The 17,100-nt window shown below is 44.1% G+C and overlaps 1 protein-coding gene across 1 annotated transcript; it reads right to left on the bottom strand.

The window, feature by feature from the left end:
• Positions 1–436: 436 nt before the first annotated feature.
• On the bottom strand, positions 437–17,097 carry Cox15 (cytochrome c oxidase assembly homolog COX15). The gene is made up of 9 exons (NM_001033699.4): positions 16,952–17,097; positions 15,633–15,826; positions 13,799–13,921; positions 12,013–12,199; positions 8,800–8,967; positions 7,483–7,564; positions 5,776–5,930; positions 4,227–4,340; positions 437–2,274 (listed from the first exon to the last, which is right to left on the bottom strand). The coding sequence occupies exons 1-9, from the start codon at positions 17,039–17,041 to the stop codon at positions 2,143–2,145; spliced, it is 1,245 nt and encodes a 414-aa protein (NP_001028871.2). The 5' UTR covers positions 17,042–17,097; the 3' UTR covers positions 437–2,142.
• Between the last annotated feature and the right edge of the window lie 3 nt (positions 17,098–17,100).

The following is a 17,100-nucleotide window of genomic DNA, read 5'->3' on the forward strand; positions in this document are numbered from 1 at the left end:
GTATTAGAGTGTCGACAGTCATCTTTCTGTGGCTCTGTGTGGCCTATGCCCATATATAACCCACCATTTACCCAAGACCAGGAGGGCTGCAAGTAAAACTGCTATTCTAAATCCCCAATTATCAGGGAACCAACTTCACTCTGGGCAGCCACTAATAACCCTGTTGCAGCAGACGCAGATCTCAGTGTAGGTTAAAGATACAAACCTGGGCCAGGGAGACAGTGTAGCGGGTAAAAAGCAATTTCCACACAAAGAGAGGAGAGAACCAACTCACAGGAGTTGTCCCCTGATCTCTGCATGCACACGCATATGCAGTGTATATCCCCTGTCATATACATTCACACAATAAGTAAATTCTTAAAAAGATTAAATGATGTCATCAGAGTTATGGCCTAATCAATCCCATGGGGCTGGTAAAAGGAAAAAAAATCCTGGGTTAGCTGACTGAAAATACATATTTTAATTACCTTTATAATTTAAAAACAATTGACAGAACTGTTGACAGACTGTTGAAAACATTAAAGGAAATTATTTAATCCTTTAAGTGTGCAATGGCTTTTTCTGAAATAGACATTTGGGGCATAAATCAATAATCATATATTTCCACCAATTCATGCTTTCTTCATTCAGTATTTGGTATATAAATGGTGTCAGTGAATTATACAGATAACAAAAATAGTTACGATGATCTCTCTTCACCAGGACCATACAGAAACCATAATCCAGTTAAACAGCTAAATACTGGATCTGTTCTGAACATGCTTAACTGTAGTCAAAAATAAATGCAGCAAAACATCTGAGACTTGAGCCAACTCGGGTTGCCACGTGCTTGGGGTGGCCATAAAACCGTCATGTGATCTTTGGTTGGTCCCTCCTTCCCTCTGCTGTCTGCTTCTCACCGAAGACTGGATTTAGAGATGGGAAGCAGGTGGTCTGCAAGCTGCCCTGGTCCTCTCCTCGAAGGGGTTCTGTCTAGAAGAGCGTCTACCCTGCCGGCCAACAGACAGGGCTAACAGGTTAGATGAGGCCTGGTGATTTCGTGGGGTCTAGGAGGAGTCCTGAGTTCTGAGGTGAAGGGAGCCTCTTTTGTGCAATAACACAGCCCAACAGGGCCTGGGACTCGGAGAGTAAAATGCCTATGTCATTGTTTTTGCTAAAACTAGCTAAGATCAGTACTCTTTAGGATACACTGAGACTCAGAATAATTATTAGAGTTAAAAACAAAAACAAAAAACCCAAAAACCATAAAAACCTGATTATCTTGTTCAAAAACTGCAAATGTGCAACCTCAGGTCAGACATGTTTTTTAAAAATTGAAATTGTCGGGTTGGGGATTTAGCTCAGTGGTTGAGCGCTTGCCTAGGAAGCACAAGGCCCTGGGTTCGGTCCCCAGCTCCGAAAAAAAGAACCAAAAAAAAAAAAAAAAAAAAAAAAATTGAAATTGTCAACATGTAATTTTCATGATATTTACTCCAGGGCTGGAGAGATGGCTCAGTTAGAAGTGCCTGCTGCTCTTCCAGAGGACTGTGCTTGGTTACTAGCACCCACATCAGGCATGTCAAAGTCACCTATAACTCCAGCTCTAGGGACCCAGTACCTTCCTTGGCCTCCATGGGCTCCTTCATACACATGGCATATATTAATACAAACACACATATACATAAGAGAATGTTCACTTCAAAAACCTAGCTAGTTAGCTAGTTAGCTAGTTAGCTGCTTATAAAAACCAGAAACAATGACAACCCTACACCTTGGTAACAAACCAACATTCAGTCACCATTCCATTGGTTGAGTAACTCCATTGGGGCTTGTGTTCTTGAGTCTGTCACTGTCACCACCAGCTTGACAAGTGGACAGGAGTCTGCAGCACATAGAAACCGAGCTCTAAGACATCAGACTGCATATTAAGCAGCAAATGACAGATGCTTGTTTATGCAACAGTTGTTTTAAAGGAAACCTCTGGTATAAGAACACCTTAGTGACATTCTTGATTCAGTGCCCACCTTAAAAGTTCTGAATGACCTGACCAATTTGGAAACCGTGGCCTGTCAATACCACCGTCCTGAAAAGACCCGAAAAGGTCTTGTTCTTGGTGATGAATTCCCAGGGCAGTTCCAGTCCTAGGAAACGATCCTTGGAGAATTATTTTGGAACTCTTCGGAGTTCATTCATGAGCCAAAGGGCACCACTGAGCAGAGCCAAGGAGCCTGACTGGTGTGTGGCAGCCAGCGGAGTTGGCACATACATAAGCAGAGTGCTGATGCCCAAGGCCACCTGTCACAGAAGAGAGAAGAAAAGTCGTGATCCTGAGTGACTGCACAAACCCACATGCTGTCTTGCAACAGCTGTCAGAGCAAGCGTCCATAAAGAAATCCATTACAAAGTCACGGTGCACACATCCAGAGGGCAGGCTCACCTGCATGAGCTCCCACACTCAGCCCCTGCTTCCTGTCCCCACTGGCCATCTGCTGTTGTAAAATTATAAATAACAAACAGGCTGTCTTTTATCCCTTAGGTCCGGCACCAAAGTGTCCCAAGATATCTGATAGCTATCTTAGTATCTATCAGTCACCAAAGCCTCTCACCCGCTCTGCTCCATCCCATATCACACTGCTGAAGGCCTCTCTCTGAGCCATTAACCATCTCTCTACCTATCTAGTTCCCAAGGCAGGTTATCCCCATGCCAGAAATATTCGTCTCAATTCCCTTGCAGCTTAGTGTCCCAGCTGCCACACACTCTTGAACTTAAATCGCCACAAGAAAGAACACACAACACAATAACCTCTGACCCAATTGATAAGATATAATTGCCCACCTAAACATACAAAGCCCGGTACACACCCATCCCTTAAGAATATTCAGAACAGGGGCTGGGGATTTGGCTCAGTGGCAGAGCGCTTGCCTGGGAAGCGCAAGGCCCTGGGTTCAGTCCCCAGCTCCGAAAAACAGAACCAAAAAAAAAACAAAAAAAGGATATTCATAACAACCTGTAAATACACAGTGGAATCTTAAGGTCAGCCTCCATGTTCTCTCCGTGGCTTTTTCTCCTGTCTCCTTCCGTGCCAGTCTCCTCCTCTTCCCTCAAACTTTTCTCCATCCTTCCTTCTTGTCCAATGACAGGCCCCGTTCTCTCCTGTCCTGTTTCCACCCTCACCTTATGACATCCTACAGCCATCACTGCTACCATTCTATATGCCTCACTTTTTATGTCTGTGGCTATTGAGAGACACAGTTTTCTGTTCTTGTTGTTTGTTTGAGGCAGAGTTTCACCGTGTAGCCCTGGCTGGCCTAGAACTCACTATGTGGACCAGGCTGGTCTAAACTCACCTGCCTCTCCCTCCCAAGTGCTGGGATATAGAAATATATAGTTTTGCACTGTTAAAAACACATTGTTCTGGGCTGGAGAGATGGCTCAGCAGTAAAAAGCACTGACTGCTCTTCCAGAGGTCCTGAGTTCAATTCCCAGCAACCACATGGTGGCTCACAGCCATCTGTAATGGGATCTGATGCCCTTTTAGAGTGTCAGCAACAATGTGCTCATATACATAAAGTAAATAAATATTTTTTAAAAATTTATTTATTAATTATATATAAGTACACTGTCGCTGTCTTCAGACACACCAGAAGAGGGAATCAGATCCCATTACAGATGGTTGTAAGCCACCATGTGGTTGCTGGGATTTGAACTTGGGAAGTCTGAAAAAGCAGTCAGTGCCATCTCTCCAGCCCTAAATAAATCTTAAACAAAAATATTCTTAAACTGCTGTGCCATATCCCTGCTGAGACATATGGTGGTCGTTTTACTTTATTTCCAGTTTACCATCACAATTCTGAGTTTTTTTACTCAAAGCTCTTAGTGTTAGTTTTTCTGAGGCAGACACAACTGTGTTTTGGGGATCAAAGCTTTACATATTATATATTTTATATATGATTATATTGTCTAACTGCCCTCTGAAGATAAGGCTCATGGTCTCACCAAGAATACCCAAGCGTGCGCACTTCCCCAGGCCCCTGCGTGCTCCCCCACATCCAAGCTGACTCTCCACAGGGCGACGAGCACAGAACGGTGTTCATTATTTCAGCTCCTCCCTAATCTTCAAAGGCTGTTGTGTTTATCAGCCATGTCGCTCCTCTGTGACAACAGTGGATTGCCACCTTCTATATCATTACTAATCATAACATTAGCTTCTTTGGCGGATGCCATCAGACCAAGAAGGGCTTTGTACCTGTGCATATGCCAAAGCTAGCAGAGTCACCGCTGCCATCTTGGTTCTTCGAGGAAGGGGGATTCTCCGGGACAGGAAATAGAGCATTGTAATGGCAGTGACAGACGTGACTCCCTACAAGAGAAAAAGATGATCGTGATGCAGCTAGGGTTTCCGTCACATTGACTCCTTTCAACTCACACACCTCAGGAGCCAGGCACAGCTTTCCTAGTCAGGAGGAACGATATCCACCCAGTCACTCCTCAGCATTGCCACCATTCCCTCTGCTCCAACTGAGGTGGCATTGGCACCCAGGGTGCCACTGGGGTTTGTGTTTACTACTTGGTACACACTTCCCTTCCCTTAAGTGAGAGTCTTGCTTTTTAAAAATCAGACCTTGTATCCTTAGCTGTAATTTTAGATCTAACTTTATATTTTTCAAAGTTTTATTTTTATCTTTTTGTGCATGGGTCTTTTTTACATGCGTGTCTGTGTACCATGTGCCTATGGTGCCTGAGGAGGCCATAGGAGGTGACGAAGCCTCTGAAACGGGAGTCACTCACTTAAAGCAGGCTGACCTTAGCCCAGAGAGGATTTAACTTCCTGGGCTGCGAGTGGAGGGTGGTAGTGCCGTCAGCTGGTAAAGGCAATGAAAATCTCGGTTCATTTATACCAGAAGAAGGGTCTGGGTTTGGCACAAAGCTTTCTTTTCTCCATCAATGCCAGAGAGAATGTTTTCTATCATATTTCTACGTTTTAGAAGGAGATATAAGGTCAGCCCAGCCCCAGTCACAGTTTATTTATGTTAAAATACTGTGTTGGGGTGGGGACTGAGACAGCCTTGAATGTCAGCCCTAGCCCCTAGATATGGTCCTCTCTACTTCTGGTCTACCTCTCACACTGGGCATACATACCTTCCTCTGATGGCATCCTGCCCTAGATTAACACTCACTCTAGAGGTTTCACTCACTCTGCTGCTCATGCGTTAAGAATGCTGCAGGAGAAGCTCTGGGGTCTCCTTTGCTCTCTCCTGACATGTACTGGTGACAGTTAACCTTCTTGTTCTGTTATAGCTTCTCTTGGATTCACCAGTAATCAAGGTCTCCCACTTATGCCTTGTGCCCTGTGACCCTACCCTGCCTTCTTTAACAACACTACTGCTTCATGGGGGTCTCCCGGGTACAGTCGATCACACTCAGGCTGCCAGGGCAGTCTTAGTATGGCTCTCCCACAACTAGGAACTATCTGCCTAAATAGATGGAAAAGTACTAAGGAAGCTCTTCCACAGCTGTGTGTTCTGTAGTCTGTTCTCTAGGACTCACATCTCTGCTGCGATGGCACCTAGGCACATTCAGGATGGGGAGGGGGGTCAGTACTATTTGCCTATCTGATTGGAAGCTAGAATTTGGGTGTAACAATGACAAAATGTCCAACCAGACAACTGGTCCTAGAATTGCTTCTAAAAGAACAAGCAGTTACTGCCCGGCTACCTGAGGCCATCAGTGCCTTGCTGGCACTCCCAGTACATGGTGTGGGGTCCTGTGCCAGCAGCACAAAGCAGCACTCTTACCAGAAGCCGGTGATCAAACTGAACCATAGTAGGATTCTCAAAAACATTCTTCAGGATGGGAGAGAAGGTCAGGAGGTCCTCTGGGATCCAAGATTCTCCCATTTTGGGGAAGGAGTTGTAAACGAGCCCAGCATCCAGCCCTGCCACAAAAGCCCCTGCATGGCAAGGTACACGGAGTTATTAAATGAAGGCCAAGCATTAGCTCTGAACACAGAGAAGTCTCTACAGAGCTAGACAGAGGATGACATATCAGAGGACAAGAGAGACAAGCAAGTGGGGCTTCTCAGTGAGGACATACGACACAATCTTAGCAGCACCCCAAATCCTCTGCGGCAACCCCGAGACTCCAGTGTTTCTGCTAGAGACCAGAACTCTGGAGATTTACTGTTTGTTTGTGTTGACTCTGTGTCCTTCCTGTCCCTAACTACTGCTGCTCTCTCTAGGAACTTGAGGTTTTACTCCCTGGCTCCCTCAGTCCCTGCTTACACAGCAGCACAAGAAGACACTCTGATGGGTTATGAACCGAGACCCTTCCCTTCAGCTCCATTCCTCCCCACAGCCCCAAATGTTACTGATGTGCTTTGTTGTGCATTATCTGTCTGTCTTCCCAAGGATTCGATAAATATTTGTTGAAGGAGCAAAGAAAATAAAAAAGTCACAAACTTACAAACTAAACCTTGTCCAAACACAAAAAGAAGTCAGGTCTGAGTAAATGGATGATAGATCCATTGTTATCAACAAATCAAAGAAATTGGAATCATTGTTTTAAACATGATTTATAACATCAAAATTCACATTATGTAGAAAAGAAGTGAAGAGCAGAAAGTCGGGGTAGGTGGGCTGGTTTGACTTAACGTCGTCCTCATGTCGGAGCAGCACCCTCCAGTGGAAGTTTCCGTGATACTGACATGCGCGCTCTATGTGCTTCCTGCAAACATTAGCCAGGCGGCGCCTGCCCCTGCCGAGTACGCAGGGTGGCCAGTCTGACTGGATGGAGCCAATGCTATTTCACCTGAAGCTAAGTTAACCACGTGGAGCTTCTCAGTCCTACACTAGATAATGCGTCCAAAGTGAGAAAGGCAGTGGTGAACACACACATCAAAAGAGAAGCCTAGGGCTGGGACAACGGCGCAGTGGTTGCTGCTCTTCCACTAGAGGGGAAGCCAATTCCTCTTCTGGTCTCTGCGTACACCTGCACACATGTGGCATACACTCACACACATACACACACGTGTACACATAAATAAAAACTTTAAACTCTTAGGAGGAAAGGCCTACACTGGTCTGAGCGCCAAAGAACTTGTCATCTTTGACCATCCCTGAGGACAGGCCGTCGGTCTGACCCATTCTGGTGTAATGTCCAACAATAATGCTTACAGAGTACAACTACACAGCGTTTGCTACATGCCACACACTGTTCTAAGCCCTGTATGCACATGACTTAGTCATCATCTCTGCTTTATACACGGTTTGCAGTCCCCAGTTAGAGCTAGAAATTGATTTGAACTTGTGCACTGTGGATTTAATAAATGCTCAATGGTTTTGGTCAACTGAGTGGACAAAGGAGCAGGAAACAGAAGAGACGCTGGGTTTGAAGGAGCCTAGTGTGACAGGAAAAGATGAAGAGGCAGCAAGAAGAAAGCGTCAGCAGGAGCTGCTACTTCAAACTGCGTGCAGATGCTCTATGGGTGCTGGGCCGAGCCCTACCTGAGAGAGCTGTGAGGAACACCAGGCCTGCTGTTCCACCAGCAAAGCGTCTCAGCCACAGGAGCTGTCGGGTTTCCGGTATCTGCAGAGGACAATCAGGTCAGCTGTTCGGTAGGAACTGTGACGGCACAAGATCTCTAATCCAAACCCGGATAATTTAAGGTCAATGGTTCTGTCTGCTAACGAGGATAAGTACTCCCAGCAGACACTGATCCAACACAGGATAAGTACCCCCAGTAGACACTGTTCCAACACAGGATAAGTACTCCCAGTATACACTGATCCAACACAGGATAAGTACTCCAAAAAGACACTGTTCCAACACAGGATAAGTACTCCCAGTAGACACTGATCCAACATAGGATAAGTACCCCCAGTAGACACTGTTCCAACACAGGATAAGTACTCCCAGTAGACACTGATCCAACACAGGATAAGTACTCCCAATAGACACTGTTCCAACACAGGATAAGTACTCCCAGTAGACACTGATCCAACACAGGATAAATACCCCCAGTATACACTGATCCAACACAGGATAAGTACCCCCAGTAGACACTGTTCCAACACAGGATAAGTACCCCCAGTAGACACTGATCCAACACAGGATAAGTACCCCCAGTAGACACTGTTCCAACACAGGATAAGTACCCCCAGTAGACACTGATCCAACACAGGATAAGTACCCCCAGTAGACACTGTTCCAACACAGGATAAGTACCCCCAGTAGACACTGTTCCAACATAGGATAAGTACTCCCAGCAGACACTGTTCTAACAGGCTAAACACTCTTAGCAGATATTGTTTCAACATCCATCTGTTTCATTGTTGGATCCTGAACAATCCAAATGAGGCTGGACATACCTAGATATTTCAAATACTAAAATTTAAATAGCCCCCAGTTTCTGGATGGAGGACATGACCCTATATCACTAGCATTTATCTCAAATTCTTTCTGTAATTAGGTAGAGTATAAACAAAAAGGGCAAATTGATAAATGTTATCAGTAACCTGCCACAGTTTGACTACAGGTTTGGGTGTGTGTGGGTGTATGTTCTATTCCAGTGTTTGGATGTGTGTGTGTGTAAGTGTGTGTGTGTATGTGTGTATGTGTGTGTGTGAGAGTGTGTGTGTGTGTGTGTGTGTGTCCCAAAGAACTGAAATCACAATCTCACAGATACACTTTCACCAAAGCAAAAGCAACAGGCATTAAAGGGAATCTGGTTTTGACTCACTAACTTTGCATTAGAGCCAGATTTTCCATTTTCCTGCCATGCAGCACCAGGCAGCTGTAGTGACCCCGTGGACTGATGTTACCTTGTGCTGAGGCAGTAGCAGTGACAGGGAGGTCCACAGGCTGCCACAGTAGAGAATCAGTGCTGACCCCAGGTGGGCTGCGAGGCGGTACTGACTGACCCGAGGGATGTCATAGGACTCTGGTTTTTCTTCTAATCCACTTTTCACCATATACCAACCCAACAGACCCTACAAGTCAGGTAGAAAGAGGCAAATCAAACAAGGTTGACAAACTACGTTATCAGAAAGAATGCCCTACCCGATCTGTTTTCTACATCTCCTACAGTTAGTGTTCTATCTACACTAACATACAGTTAGTGTTCAGGAACCGTGACCTGTTGGCAACTCTGTACTAACAGTACTAATGTGTGGTCACTGTGTAAACTTAGGTTCATGTATATAAGACCACAGATGTTTATCTGCACCCAAAACTGTGCAAATACTCGATATAATTTAACATGTAAACCGATGAAACAGAATAGTTTATTCTATGAAAACTAGACTGTATTTAGAAAATTTTAATAAAGTTTAACTTTAAAAATAATTAGTCAAGATAGGTGGGTATAAGATAAACATCTGGGGGAGGGCATACGAATGTGTAAGATTTTGCAAGATTGCTTTGCAATTCTACTCTCTATTTCTACTCTCTAAGAAAAATGAAACTGGGAACTAATTTGTGGAGATGAAGAAATTTAAAGTTAAACTCCAAACTCACAGTCAAAAAAAGACTTTAGCTCTTAGGAAACAAGGCAGGAGGGAGATTGTTAAAGCAAGCACATGCTTGAGCCAGACTATAAGCACAGGCTTATAGTCCCAGCCCTTGGGAAGCAGGGGCAGCAGATCAGTCACTTGAGGTCATACTTGGCCGCATAGCTGGCTGGTCAGATTTTGCTACATGAGACTGTCTCATAAATCCAATCCAAACCAACCAACCAAATAACAACAAAATCCCACCCTCCCCAACAAAATGCATGATTCTACTTACAAAGTTCACAGAACATGATTCACGAGTCTCTGCTTTAACTAGCAAATAAGAAACTACATCAATTCTAATCTTACACAGTAAGATAATTTTATACAATCATGGCACACACTCAACCCCATATGACCAGGTCAAAAGGGCGAGTTTCTTCTACTTCTTCAGGTAATTCTTTGTGGATATTTCCTTCCCCTTTCAAGATTAGCCTGGCTATCAGAACTACCTCTCTTCTGCAGGGACACGGGAAAATGAAGGTATGTACCATGTAAATTCTCTAGCCTACCCCTCTTCCTCACACAACCATGACAGTTTAAATTTCTACCTTCATTTTATTTTATCAAAGTTATATTTTATTCCATCTACCTTTGCCTAGTCACTAAAATATAATAAAAGTAATAAAAGTTAAGATAACTTTTATTAAATTCTCTTCTGCAGCTTCTATTGCCTTGTTAATTTCTTTTTAAAATAATTTGTTTATTTATATTTTATGTACATTGGTGTTTTGCCTGCATGTACATCTATGTGAGGGTGTCAGATCCCTTAAATAGGAGTTACAGACAGTTGTGAGCTGCCACATGGGTGCCTGGAGTTGAACCTTGGTCCTCTGGAAGAACAGTCAGTGCTCTTAACCATAGCTCTCTCCAGCTTGTTAATCTCGTCTTACCTAGCTCATCTCCTTAATTTAACTTCTGAGTTAAATTAACCACCTAGTTCCCTATAGGTCAAATGTTGATGTTTCTTTGATGTTGTGACAGCATCAGGATCTTTACATTTTGACCCAAGTACTTGTAGGTGTCTTCTCTGATTCCTTTTCTTGGCTCTTAGCTTCAACTGTGGGAATCCTGCAAAGCTCTTTTCCTTAAGTCCAGCTTACATGCTTTTAAACACCATGTGTACTTGAACATCAGTTACACTGTATCCAACCTTTCTCCCAGAAACTGTTCTTTCTGAGTTTTCTACAGTGACAATTTTAGAATTTTGATTTCTTTAAAAAACACAGAAATATTATATGTTATTTATTATATCCAGGTGTGGGACATGGGGCTACTTCAGATTGTCCACAGCTGCTGCCTAGGATTTGCCTCGTGCTCTAGAAGGGGGTGTGACTTTGCCAGCTGCAGATAGTTTCTGTGATTGTGTGGCATTTGGAATTCTGGGGACTTTTCAGAGGTCTATAAATGCTAGAGCCCTGAGAGGCAGGGTGATTGCTGGTTGCTGTTGGTCACGGTTTGTTACATAGTCCTATGCAAAGGAGAAACAAGAAGAAGAAATTAGACACCCTGATGGCTAAGATCAAATTTGCCTCAAGGAACTGGACACCCCGAATCAGCAGGAAGTAATCTAACGATAATGTGGCCCCTTTCCTTTCTATCTTTTCTTCTTTCCTATCAGGTGTTTGGGGGTGGAAAAGGGTGGAGAAGGGTAACTTTCTACAGCCAATCTCCAATAGGGACCACTCTTTCTTAGACAGTAGACAAGTTAGAAAAACGGAAGAGAAACAGGAAGAGAGCCATAACAGAGGCACAAACTCTACTTCTTGTAGTATAAGATAATGTTTGTATTGAGAAACTACTTATTCTAGACACCCAACTAAGTGCTTGGTAGGTATTATCTGATTTAACATCTATATTCCCAAGTGGCGCCATTATCTCCATATGTGGAGAGAACATCTTGTGTACTGTACGGATGTACCACTTGTCAATTAAAGAAAACTACGGGCTATAGGGAAGGGTAGAGATAGAAAGTGGGGCATCTGGGAGAGGCAGGGGTCGGGGATTCGCTGGGAAGAGGTGACTAGACAGACACATGGCAGACTGTAGATTAGAGTAAATGGGATAACGTAAGTTATGACCTAATAAGAGAAAGGCCTAGCCATATGGCCAAGGTATTTGTAAATATATTTTGAGTCTTAGTCTTATTTCTGGGAGCATGGGGCTGGGAGGAAGAACCAGACATAACTTCTACATCTATCTACAGTAGGGAAATCATATATGACAGAAGTCAAGCCTATGGCACTAAAACACTCATTCTTACCTACTCTATTGTAGCACTTCAAGGATGACTTTCTGTTTTTTTGGTTTTTTTTTTTTTTTTTGGTTCTTTTTTTTCGGAGCTGGGGACCGAACCCAGGGCCTTGCGCTTCCTAGGTAAGCGCTCTGCCACTGAGCTAAATCCCCAACCCCAAGGATGACTTTCTTAAATAATTCCAACCCTTTGGAGTAACTCTGGTTTCCCAATCTTGAAATACATCTTACCTGGAAACAGACTAAGCCACAGAGGGCAAGAACACGTCCTTTCATGCCACGGTTGAGCCAACCCTTTCTCCAAAAGTAGGCAGCAGGCAGGATGTATGCAAGGCCTACAGCTCGACCCCACATCCGGTGTGAGTATTCCATGTACCAGATAAACTTGAATTCCGCCAGTGTCATGTCATGATTCAGGCTAGGTGAAATGAGAGTCAAAATGAAGACAGAGGGAACGCTTGACTTCTGTACTTATTTTGTGTGCATGGACACGTATATGGTGCAGCATGTGTGTGGAGTCAGAGACAACTTTTGGGACTCAGTTTTCCCCTCCCACCTTGTGTCTGATTAGGGTCTCTCTTACATCCACCATTGCACTAGGGTCTTCGGGTTGGGCTGGTCCTGTATTTCTGGCTGATTCTCCTGCCCCTACCTCCCTCCCAGTACTGCTGCGATTATAGATGTCTACCATTGCAGTTGGCTTGTTATACAGGTTCTGAGGTTGAATTTAAGGTCATCATGGTTATGGGGCTGCTAAACCATCTCCCCAACTCCTCCATTTGACTTTTATTTCCTTATGGAAGGCAGAAACATTCTCGATCTTGCAGCTTGTTATATTGATCTGCCTTCTTCTTCTTTGGGTAATTTTAACATGACTCGGGACTTAAAGGCTTCGAGTAGGCAGCTCACGACACTGAAGTGAACCAAAGATCAAGAAATAAATCTAATCACTGTACAGGATTTAAAAACGCAGGAACTTGAACAGGACACATGCTGGCTAGTTCTATGCTAACTTGACACAGGCTAAAGTGAGAAAATGCCCCCACAGGATTGACTTGTAGGCAAGTCTGTGGAACATTTTTTAAATTAGCAATTGATATAGGAGGGCCCAACAGTTGAGGGTATGGTTATTCCTGAGCTGGTGGTCCTGGGTTCCGTAAGAAAGCAGGCTGAGTAAGCCATGGGAAGCAAGCCAGTAAGCAGCACCCCTGTGTTGGGACACAGTTCAAGAATGGAGTTGTGTGAGAATTCTGAGTGCTTCTGAGAAAACTCCAAGAAAGCAAAAGTCTTGAGACCTCAGTTTCTTCAAAACACAGGATTGTTCTTGTATGTGTGCTCATGTTCCTCCCAGGCGTAGCTGACAGCGTGGGTTACTTCAGTTGTTACTCATGTGCCTCTGTGGAACACCTTACTCATGTGATTCTTCTTAACCCTCAGAGTATAAACTGCCTGATGCTCCGGATAAAGTTGGCTATTGCAAGAAACTTTAGACCGCCTTAGCTTTAAGCTCCATTCTCCCGGGTCCCACCACCTTTACACACCCACCATGTAAGCACCCTCCATGGCCTCTGCTGAGCTCCTGCCACCAGGTTTCTGACTTGCTTGAGTCCCTGTCATCCCTGCTTTTGAACTGTTATATGGAACTGTGAGTGAAATCAACCCTTTCCTCTCTAAGTCACCTTTGGTCATGGTGTTTCATCACAGCAATAGGTACCCTAACTAAGATGGGATATTTACTTGAGGGGCGTTGGAGATGGGTCAGTGTGTGAGTGGGCTCAGTGCACAGGTGTGAAGACTTGAGTTCGAATCCCCAGCACCCATCTAAAAAACTGAGCATGGCTGTGTGTACCGGTAACTCTAGTACTATGGAGGAGGGACAAGAAGATCACTGAGACTTGCCAGCGTGAGCCTAGCTCCAGGTTCACTGAGAAACCGTATCTCCAAGCATGCTACACACAGACACACATGCACCTTTATCACACATAAACAATATCATCCATTTTTTCCTAACACTTACATTTTAAATTCCGGAAATTGCTGGTACTTTTGGAACTCCGCTTCCCATTCTTCCTGGCTTGTGGGTGGCTTCATCTCCTTTATTAAATGCCAGTCTACCATTGAGAGGCCAGACTCCGTCAGCCTTGGGATAGGACATAAATTCCTGAGTGTTATGTTCTAGATTACTCATAAATACTTGACAGCAACAAGCAGATCTGGACTTAACCCATGGGTATGAATTCCTTTCTTCTTCCTTTTCTGTTTATATTGCTGGGTGTGGAATCCAGGTTCTTCCACAAAGCAGGCCCTATGTGCCCAGCTCTTAATTCCTTACACTTCTATTTTATTCTCTCAACTCTTTTATTTAACTGCCTCCTTCCAACTATTGGTTGTTAATTTTTTTTTCTTCCCCAAAACAGAGTCTCTGAGATAGCCTAGGCCTGCCTCTTACACTTCCCAGATACTGAGATTGCAGGCCTGTGCCACCATGATAGATCTCACTTAATTCTTTCTGTAGCATTTCTTTATAGGCAAAAACAATACTTAAGATTAAAGGAATGCGTATTAATTGCATAAACAGCATTCTTACTATTTTGGTGCTAGGGACTGAACCCAGGGCCTTGCATACACTCATTCAACCATTGAGATCTATATAATGCCAGCTAAAACTAACCTTCTCTATACCAGGAAAAGAAATGTATTACAGAATCATAGGTTCAAGATAATATTATTTAAACTTGTTGCAATTTCCCATAACAGCCTATGTTATCACATAGTATTTTGAAACGGGTTCAATGAACATGAAGATGCACACATACTTCATTAAAATTAGGAAGAGGGGTGGGAGGGACAGCTCATCCAGTAAAGTGCTTGCCTGGACACAAGCCCCTGAACCTAAGTTTAAAAGATAAACCCGGGAAACCTTGTCACACCAGAAAGCAAAGGCACCACCAAAGGGCCTCGCCAAAAGATGCTCAGACCAATTTCAAGAGATTCCCACCAGTTCAACTGGGAGAATTTAAGAAAACTAGCAACACAATTCTCACAGTGGGCTAAGATCTATCTAATGCATTTAAATGTATGAACTTGAAAACCCAAGCCCTTTATCTGTAACCTTTGGAGGATCTTGGGAATAGATTCATTATTCTGGAAATAAATAAATGAAGACAGTGAATCGAGTATTCTGACTTTCCTGTGAAGACTGTCTCCTGGGGTAAAGACAATAAACACATTACCATTTTGGAATTCTCATGAAACAATGGATTCAGGCAATAGTGATCAAGACAGCTGAAGTCCCCAACAGATCCCAGAACGAATGCTCTATCACCTATGAGGTATTTTGCCCTCTCATTCCCAATCTGAATCCAATAGCAATTACTCCTTTATAGAACCAAGGATATGCTAAACACACCAGCCAGTCTATGGCTACTTTGGGTACAAATGACTTGGCTTTGTTCAACAATAACAAAACTATAATAAATACATAAAAATAAAAGATGCTGGGGGAAGGGAAAGCTAAATCCATAAAGTCTGTTTACAGCTGTAAAGACAACCTAAGAGATCTATGAAGTGATTGGGATGTATATATGCTCTTATGTGTTTAAGCAAACAAACCGCGGGAGAAAAAGTTAAGAGAAATCTGAGCACAGGAGAGGTAAAAACACATAGAAATAATGCCCAGCAACCAGTTCAGACCGAACCTGGGCCTGATCATGAAACTCCTACAAATAAATCGCCAAGCTGTCCTAAGACAGAGCAAGCTATCAGCTTCTCCACCTGTAACCGAGTGAGCTAAAGTAGACGTGCCCAAAGCTCCCTATTCCCTCCGGATTCCCCAAGAGTACAGGGCTCACCTGGTCACTCCTCCAAGAATAACTGCTCCAGCCACTGTTCCACTGCACACCAGGAGCCATCGGCCCACTGCCCGCTCGGCTGCCCTCGAAGGAAGGGACACTGTGCCTTTTCCAGATTGCAAAGCCACTTCAGTGATGGTGCCGTACTGCCCTGGCCTCAGAGGACGCCTGCCGCCATAGCTGCCGCCGCCACACTAAGGAGCAAGACAGAAAATTGTAACTGAAGAATCTGCCTCCAACACTTAGCCTCAATTTAACTGTAAATTAAATTTACTTACGGAGTAAAGTACCCTGTAAGGGTGCATGTCACAGCTACTGCTCTGTGGTAGTCCGCCTCTCAGCTGCACTACCGCAACCCTTTCCTACCGGGTTCCCAGCATCTAATGTGCTACTCCTCTCCCACACACTTCCGTCAATGCCCCACTTCTACTACCCACTGGGGATCTGGGCTGGCTGGCATCGGTACTCCCCAAACTTTTCTGGATCTTACAACAGGTCACTATCACAGCACAAAGTACCTCTTCACAACCCTTAACACACTGTCAGGTTTCAGATGCTCTGTCCCTACGTCCCACTAAGCTGGGAGCTCTGCGTGGCAGGTTCTGGTCAGTCTTCCTCTTGCTTCCTTTGTTTGTAGTACTGGTCCCTTACATACCAAGACCTGATACATATTTAACACATGAACTAACAATCGAAGGAACTGACTCTTCCAGGGCAGGCACCATGTGGGCATTCCCCCCCCCCCCCCAGGATCATAACCTAACAATATTTCACCTTTTACTAATGATTATCAGAGAAGAGACTACATGTCTTCTCTTGATCTAACACTAACAATAGAAATATGTATGTTCACTTTCCTATTTCTAATTAACTGGGTATCTTAGACAAGCAACTTAAAAGAAGTCTCAATTCTTCTCTTTTCTGTAGAATGGGGTTACACACGAGTTCCTGACTGCTTGGCATCTTTCAGCAAAACCACAGATGTGCAAAATAAAATAAAATAACTGAGCTTTTATCATGTGCTAAAGGTTTAACGTATATTTAAAATTTTAATCCTCGCAAACACCTTGTGTAATAGGTAGTTCTCCCATTCTACAGAAAAGGAAATTGAAATGTAAACGCTAAATAAATTGGCCAGTAATACACAACAGTGGGCAATATTTCCGGATTCACATTCTGGGAGGTGTCTGGACACAAGGAAATGTGTCGTGAAACGTGAAGGAGATCAGGACTTGCAGGCACGGTCCCTTTACTTTCTCCTGGCCTTTCTTTTTTATCCCAGCCCGGCTTCCGTGACCCAAGCCAGCTGTAGTGGGTACCTGTGCTCTAGATGCCGCCTTAGGGACCAGGAGCCCGACATTGCGGCTCCCCATCAAGGCCTTGAGGGGCGGGAGGAACAACCGTTGCATACTGACAGTACAGCCTCTGCGGAACGCACCAGCCAGCGATCTGCGGTCCGCTTCTCTAC

The sequence above is a fragment of the Rattus norvegicus genome, chromosome 1, assembly GCF_036323735.1.
Source record: "Rattus norvegicus strain BN/NHsdMcwi chromosome 1, GRCr8, whole genome shotgun sequence".
NCBI classification, from domain to species: domain Eukaryota; kingdom Metazoa; phylum Chordata; class Mammalia; order Rodentia; family Muridae; genus Rattus; species Rattus norvegicus.

Bases quoted from the DNA above. Each gene is read 5' to 3' on its own strand.
- Cox15 (NM_001033699.4), bottom strand. From the start codon at position 17,041: ATGCAACGGTTGTTCCTCCCGCCCCTCAAGGCCTTGATGGGGAGCCGC. The intron at 8,968-12,012 runs GTAAGATGTATT...CCTGACTTGTAG, and splicing joins GTGGCTTAGTCTGTTTCCAG to GGTCTGTTGGGTTGGTATAT. The intron at 5,931-7,482 runs GTAGGGCTCGGC...CTTGCCATGCAG, and splicing joins GTTCCTCACAGCTCTCTCAG to GGGCTTTTGTGGCAGGGCTG.